The sequence below is a fragment of the Alligator sinensis genome, unplaced genomic scaffold, assembly GCF_000455745.1.
Source record: "Alligator sinensis unplaced genomic scaffold, ASM45574v1 scaffold410_1, whole genome shotgun sequence".
NCBI lineage: Eukaryota > Metazoa > Chordata > Crocodylia > Alligatoridae > Alligator > Alligator sinensis.
Genome location: NW_005841972.1, coordinates 1,421,477 through 1,429,166, shown reverse-complemented (window position 1 = coordinate 1,429,166; position 7,690 = coordinate 1,421,477). Strand labels below are relative to the sequence as shown.

The window sequence follows — 7,690 nt, the reverse complement described above, 5'->3', positions numbered from 1 at the left end:
TGTGTCACCTCCCTGTGCAGGTGGGCCCAGAGCGCCGCGTCCCCCTCACTGCGAGGGCGCCCGGCGTCGTGGCCTTTCCTAGCGGCTCAGAGGGGCCGGGTGCGGGGCGCGGCCCACCGCTGCAGGGAAGCGACGAGAGTGCCCGGAGCGAGGGAGCTGCTGGGCGGCCGGGGCCGGGGCCAGGACTCATGGGCGCGGCCGCTGTTCTTCTGCCCGGGACAGGTCACCCCGGAGGAAATCAACTCCCAAATCGCGCTGGAGTACGGCCAGGCCATGACGGTGCGCGTGTGCAAAGCCGACGAGGAAGTGATGCGTAAGTCCTTTTGGCGCTGCCCTTGCTGGGGTTGTTTGGGGGCTGCCCGGCCTCACGTTGGCTGTGCTGGCTTTGTGGGGATGGGTGAGCACCGCGCACATAGGGACACGTGGTGTTGAGACGGGGATGCTAACCTGTGGGCATTGTGCAGGGGCAGCATTTGCCTTCTTGCTCCCGCTGCCGTGGGGCAGTCTTATGTCATGTAGTCCTTTAAATATGCTTGCTCTTGAAGAGCCTGCACAGTGATAATGTTCAGTCCTGTTCCCTACGAGTTCCAGCATGTCTGAGTTCTCTGCAGCATCTGTCGAAAACACTGGAGGACCGCACAGACATGGGGTGGAAGGAGATGCTTTAACTGAAATGCATATTAGGTGGTAAGCCCTTGGCATCAGGACAGGCAGTAAAGCCCTAGTAGTAAAGCCAAGCAGACCTGGGGTCAGATCCATAGATAGGGACCTACTAAATTCACTGCACAAGTGGGGTGCGCTGCTGCTCCTTAATCTTGCAGGTTCCCCACCCCCCCCTTGGTGCAGGGGCCACACTTGCAGCTTGCTCCTGGTTGGTGGTTAGGAAAAAACTGCAGTTTTAAATAGAGGTGCAGTGATATATCGGTACATATCATATCGGCACCAATAAACGGAAAACTGACATTATTGGCAATCGGCTTTTTTGGCTGCTGTGAGCAATAATGTCGCCAATACATGCTGCGTGCACGCACACAGCTGCAGCGCAGCACAGCACGCAGGTGGCCAAGAGCGCAGCCTATCAGCGTGGAGAGTAGCATCCAGCTGGTAAGTCTGTGGAATGGGTTGGGGGGTAGATCAAGGCCCCCACAGTGAAGAAGGGAGTGGGGCTGGGGCAGGTGCTGCACAGCCAGGACAAGGCACAAGACAGCCATAAGCGGCTTGTCTGGATGGTGTACGGGGAGGCACATTCTGCTGTTGCATGCACCCCCAAGGGAGGGATGTCTCCTAGATCTGTGCACAGAGCAAGGGCGAGCTGCTGCTGTGCACTTGGGCCAGGAGCAGTGCCAGGCTCTGCCTGATGGGTGGGGCTTGGGCCTGGGCTGCTCTCAGGATGGGTGGTGCTGGGAGGGGGGAGCTACAGCCATCCCAAAATTTGCCATAGCCCCCTGTAACCTCAGCCTGGCCCTCACCACTGGAAAGAGCCTGGTGCCACACTATGCACACGTCCAGGAGGCACGTGCCCCGCTATGCCTCCTCCAGGGGTGCACGCAGTGTTTGCCCTTGTCCTTGCCCCAATCACACTCCATCCCTCACCATAGGGGCCTTGTTTTGCCCCTTCCCCACAACAGACTTACCAGCCTGATGCTGCTCTCTGAGCTGTTGGGCTGCATATTGGCAATCGGATCAGTGTCAGCCAATATGGCTTGTTGCTAATTGGCCATCAGTATCGGCCCAAAAAAATCTTTATCAGTGCACCCCTAGTTGGCACCATTTTTGCCTCCTGCCGCTGACTGGCTGAGGGGCCCCAGTGGCCCTGATGCTTGTTGCTGGCTGGCGGGGAGGCAAAAACCACACTATAATTAAAACCATGGTTTTCATTTCCTACCGATTAGGAGGGAGCAGTGTGCTCCCTATGCCAATCAATAACTGCGGGGAGGGGCACACGAGGAAGCATGAAAGATTAAAGGATCTGCCATGTACTCCACTTATGCCATGAATTTGGTAGGTCCTTATTGATAGAGAATAGCGATTAATTTCTGGTTCCCACAGCTAGTCTTTTGATATTGGGCTTAATGCCTACCTTGTTGTCACAATATGGTGACATCTTCTAGCAAGTCGAGAAGAAATTACATATGTGATCCAAGGTGGGCAGTTGCAGTTTGGTGCATTGAGTGGACTGAAATGGCTGGGGCACAATTTCACGAACCTCAGTCCAGCACCCTGAAGTACTTAGGAGCCAGAGGAGTAGGTGTGTAATTGGGTGAAGTACCTGATTAATACCCTACCTTGGTGGCAGGCAGAAATACAGCTTACTGACAGTGTTCTGTAATGATTTCTCACTTGGTCCTTCACCTCAGACCTGCCTCTATCAAACATACGAGGTTGGAGCTTAAAGGCTGTAAAGCAGAGGTGGGCAATTATTTCGGGCGGAGGGCCGCTTACCCAGTTTTGGCAAGCTGTCGAGGGCTGCATGGGTAGCCCCGTCCTTTGACAGGTGCCCTGCCCCCTGGTCACCATCTTGGGAACAGTGTCCCAATGTCTTGGGACTGATGTCCCAGGGCCAGCACCGGTGGGGCCCAGAACAGGGTGCAGGCTGGCAGGGGTCTGTGGAGCTGGGCTGGGCTGCACCAGCAGGAAGGGGGGGGAGCTGGCCCGGCTCCATAGAGCCCCTGCCAGCCGGAACCCTATACCCCTGCTCTGGGCCTTGCTGGGACACCGGTGTGAGCCCTGTGTTCCTGCGCCCACTCACTTCCAGTGCCCCCCCCAGCCCCACGGTACAGGCTCGGGGGAGCGCACAGCCCTGAACCCCTGCTCGCCAGCAAGGTAGGAGCTGGTGCGGAGCGCAGGATAGAGCCACCCCTTGTCTGCCCCGTGGTCCACACTCCCTGCTGCAGCCATTCACAGATCGCGCAGGGCTGTCCTGAGCAGGCACAGGCAGCCCCAGGCGGGTGGCAAGCAGCTGCAGTGCAGGGGGTGGGCGAGGGGCCGCTTTTCCCGTGCTCTGGACCAGCTTGTAACCCGTCCCCACTGCCAGCCCCGTGTGGGGCTCTGTGCCTGCTCAGGACAGCCCTGTGCATGCTGTGAGTGGCTGCAGTAGTGAGCACTGGCCATGGGGTGGGGGAGGGGCCGCTTTTCCCCGCGTTCTGCACCAGCTCCTTCCCTGCCACCCTCCCTCCCTACCTTTACCTGAGCTTCCCCCCCTGTTGGGGCTTCCAGCTGGGGGGCCGGGGCTGGAGGGGCCCTGCTGTTGTAGGATCCTACTGAGAATTCCCCTGGGTCCTACTACCCCTTGTTTCTGTCATTTTTGATGGGAACCAAGGACAGATGCATTTTAATTTTCTACATTTCTTTAGGGGCCCTGTGGGCCAGATAAAGTCCACAGGCCATATTTTGCCCACCCCTGCTATAAAGCAACCTTCTTTGTGAAGACTGACCCAGACTGGAAGACTTAGCCATGTTCATTCCTCAGCTATTCAGTTGGGTTGGTGCCCTCTAAGTTCCATCTTCGGGCTGGGTTCTGGAGTGGTTGTGGCATAAAATAGCTCCTATTATAAAGTGCAGCTTCTAGCAGGTAAGGGTAGGGCCTGGAGCTCTGCCTCCTTTCAGAGCATATCTCCTGGTGTTATTAATTGCAAGTCTTCTCCCCTTCAGCTGTAGTAGTGGTACAGAATGCCAGTGTCCAGGACCTGAAGAAAGCCATCCAGCGGTATGTGCAGCTGAAACAGGAGCGGGAAGGAGGTATACAGCATGTTAGCTGGTAAGCTCTCAAAGAAAGGCAAGGTGTGCTGTGGACAGTCTGAACTTCAGCACTACCCTCTTCTTCTGCAGTAAGGGCTGCATATAGCAATCACCATTCTATTTTCTTTTTGACTCTCAAATTTTGAGATTTTTCTGTTTTATAGTTTTGCTGGTGTTTGATCAAACTGAAAGAATTGCCTGCTGATGACTAGCTAGTAAAGTAAAGTATTTTCAGGGGCTTAGGAAAAGCCTGTGCAAGATTCATTTGAGACAGGCTGAACGTCCAACTGCTTGGTCACTGCAATTTGAGATGAGCACCACCACCATGAAAAGACAAACTGCACAAACCAGGAATTCAGTGGTTACCTGACCTGGCTGATCAGAAAGCTTCAGTTGTACTCAGAGTCATATCTCTTGCTTGTCCCTTTTCTGCTCCTACTTTTTAATTAATGTGGTTAACTGCTGTTCCTTTTGTCCTTTAACTCACAGAATTCTGATTTTGCAGGAAATATGTGTGGCGAACATATCACCTAACCTTTGCTGGAGAGAAACTGACAGACGACCGAAAGAAGCTGAGAGAGTAAGTGGTCAGAATTCTCCTCAGTTTTATGAGCCTGCTTGGACTATAAAGAAACCTGGTGTGATCTGCATTGCAAAATAATGTGGCTAAATGAGTGTACAGATAAAAGGAAGGATTTTTTTTGGATGATATCTATTCTCTTTTCCCGTGCCACTGGAAGGGATGGGAACTCCTAGCTGCTTTTAAGATATAGCTCAGTACATTTCTGAAAGTGCCTGCAACTGCAGGGAACTGGATTTGATCAAATCCAGTTAGGGGGAGGAAAACCTGGTCTGACAGTCAATCATAGGATGAATGAGTTTGAAATGGAATTCAGCAATGAATAAAAGGCAAATATGACCCTAGAGTGGAACAGGGTATTTCTGGTAGAGATAGGAAAGCATTAATGCACTGGTGAAGCTATCCGGGCTCATGGGGCCAAAAGCTTGCAAAGAAAAATAATAATTTTTTTGCTATTTTCTAGTCGGTCTAATCACCAAGAGTTTTGTATTCCTCTGTCTCAGGCGAACATGGCTACAAAACAGATCCTGAAACATGACAGATACTGTATTTTAGCCATTTTTGGAATTATAAACTTCACTGATAAACAAAAAAGATTTCTACATCTCCCTGCCTTTCTGACACCACCAGGGAAGAGAAACTGCCTTATCTGCACAAAGAGCAACTCGCACAAAGGGACTCTCATGGACCCAGAGGAACATACATCCACCTTCAGCTTCCTCTGTGCAAAATGAAGTTTATTATTTATCTAAGGGAACTTTTACAATCTCCGATTTCTCCTCAGGCTGAAGAAGGGTATGTGCGCCCAAAAGGTTGCAAAGAATATAACACTTAGTTGGTCTAGTAAAAAGGTATCACCTCTGAACCAAGAGTTTTGGAGCTTTCTACTCCTTTTTATCTCAGACCAATATGGCTACAAAACAGATCCGTGGACAATTTTAGTCACCCATATATATTCAAGAAAAACAACAACTGGAATAGATGCAAAAAGGGCTCTTGCAATGACTGGAGAATAGAGAGCCTAGCATGCAGGAGAAGACTAGGGGAGCCTGGCTTGTTCGGGCTCACAAAATAAATGCTGAGTGAAAGTGTGACTGCCCCCTATAAATTCATAGCATCAGGAAAGGAAAAGATGTATTTGAACTGAAGGACAACCTTGGCACAAAAAAAGGTGAACATAAATTGATCACAAATACATTTGGCCTGGAAACTAGAGGACAATTCTTCATCTGTGGAGCATTGAAGTCCTGGAGTAGCTTTCTAGCAGAGCAGAGATACAAAAAACATAACAAAAACTAGCTGCTTTTAAGATATAGCTCAATACATTTCTGAAAGTGCCTGCAACTGCAGGGAACTGGATTTGATCAAATCCAGTTCCCTGCAGTTGCAGGCACTTTCAGAAATGTATTGAGCTATATCTTAAAAGCAGCTAGTTTTTGTTATGTTTTTTGTATCTCTGCTCTGCTAGAAAGCTACTCCAGGACTTCAATGCTCCACAGATGAAGAATTGTCCTCTAGTTTCCAGGCCAAATGTATTTGTGATCAATTTATGTTCACCTTTTTTTGTGCCAAGGTTGTCCTTCAGTTCAAATACATCTTTTCCTTTCCTGATGCTATGAATTTATAGGGGGCAGTCACACTTTCACTCAGCATTTATTTTGTGAGCCCGAACAAGCCAGGCTCCCCTAGTCTTCTCCTGCATGCTAGGCTCTCTATTCTCCAGTCATTGCAAGAGCCCTTTTTGCATCTATTCCAGTTGTTGTTTTTCTTGAATATATATGGGTGACTAAAATTGTCCACGGATCTGTTTTGTAGCCATATTGGTCTGAGATAAAAAGGAGTAGAAAGCTCCAAAACTCTTGGTTCAGAGGTGATACCTTTTTACTAGACCAACTAAGTGTTATATTCTTTGCAACCTTTTGGGCGCACATACCCTTCTTCAGCCTGAGGAGAAATCGGAGATTGTAAAAGTTCCCTTAGATAAATAATAAACTTCATTTTGCACAGAGGAAGCTGAAGGTGGATGTATGTTCCTCTGGGTCCATGAGAGTCCCTTTGTGCGAGTTGCTCTTTGTGCAGATAAGGCAGTTTCTCTTCCCTGGTGGTGTCAGAAAGGCAGGGAGATGTAGAAATCTTTTTTGTTTATCAGTGAAGTTTATAATTCCAAAAATGGCTAAAATACAGTATCTGTCATGTTTCAGGATCTGTTTTGTAGCCATGTTCGCCTGAGACAGAGGAATACAAAACTCTTGGTGATTAGACCGACTAGAAAATAGCAAAAAAATTATTATTTTTCTTTGCAAGCTTTTGGCCCCATGAGCCCGGATAGCTTCACCAGTGCATTAATGCTTTCCTATCTCTACCAGAAATACCCTGTTCCACTCTAGGGTCATATTTGCCTTTTATTCATTGCTGAATTCCATTTCAAACTCATTCATCCTATGATTGACTGTCAGACCAGGTTTTCCTCCCCCTTGCTTTTTTCCAAGTGATGAGCTCCAAACTTATAGGAGAAATTGTAATAGTCCCTACCCCTGCATTTTGTACTACTAAATTTTCCCTCTTTTCCCCCCCCCCGCCCCCCCTTCCTCTCTCTCTCACGCACACTCTCCACCCCTTCTGCTCTTGTGTTGTTCCCTTGTCTCTCGCACCGCTCCCTTGTCCTGCCCACCCCTGCCCTTTCTCTCTCGCGCGCCCGCCTACCCCTGCCCTTTCTCTCTCAGGTATGGGATCAGAAATCGGGATGAAGTTTGCTTCATAAAGAAGCTTCGAAAGTGACCTGTGAGGTAAGCCTTAGGTCTGGATCATCTTCAAATCTAATGCTAAAGCTCTCAAACTCCTAGTGTTTGAAACTGCAACTTGGTGCTACTGTGTCCCATGTATATTCACACCTTTAGTTCCATTATTTTTCCAGGCCTCCGTGCAGGCAACCCCCGCTTAATGCGGTTTCAGTTGGCACTATTTCACTATAGTGCTCATTTAGAATTGATACCCAATTCCACTGAGTGCTCAGCCAGTTTCACTATAGCACTCAGTGGAATCAGAGTTTCAGCAGGCAGGGAGAAGCAGTAGTGTCGGCAGCGAGTGAGTGGCAGCGAGCGGGTGGACAGGCATGAAGGCCCAGGGCGGGACAGCAGAAGCACGGGCCCAGGCTGGCACATGGTGCCAGAGCGGGTATGGGGGTGGAGATAAGTGGCTGCAAAAGAGGGGAGGAGCGTGGGGCCCAAGCCAGTGCTCAAGCCAGCAGGGTCCTGCACCCAGGGTGGGAGGCAGGAGCATGGGGCCTGCGCTAGTGTGTGGGGCTTGTGCCAGGGCCAGTGGAAGCCCACACCCAGAGCAGGGCGGCAGGAGCACCAATGCCTGCAGGCGGGG

General features: G+C 50.2%; 1 protein-coding gene across 1 annotated transcript in view; it reads left to right on the top strand.

The window, feature by feature from the left end:
• Positions 1–6: 6 nt before the first annotated feature.
• SNRNP25 (small nuclear ribonucleoprotein U11/U12 subunit 25) overlaps positions 7–7,690 on the top strand; it is a 16,814-nt gene continuing 9,130 nt past the window's right edge. Inside the window, exons 1-4 of the mRNA XM_006020879.3 lie at positions 7–20; positions 223–313; positions 3,652–3,757; positions 4,244–4,318. Of these exons, the coding sequence (XP_006020941.1) occupies positions 274–313; positions 3,652–3,757; positions 4,244–4,318 (221 nt within the window). The 5' untranslated portion in view covers positions 7–20; positions 223–273. The remainder of the gene's footprint in view (positions 21–222; positions 314–3,651; positions 3,758–4,243; positions 4,319–7,690) is intronic.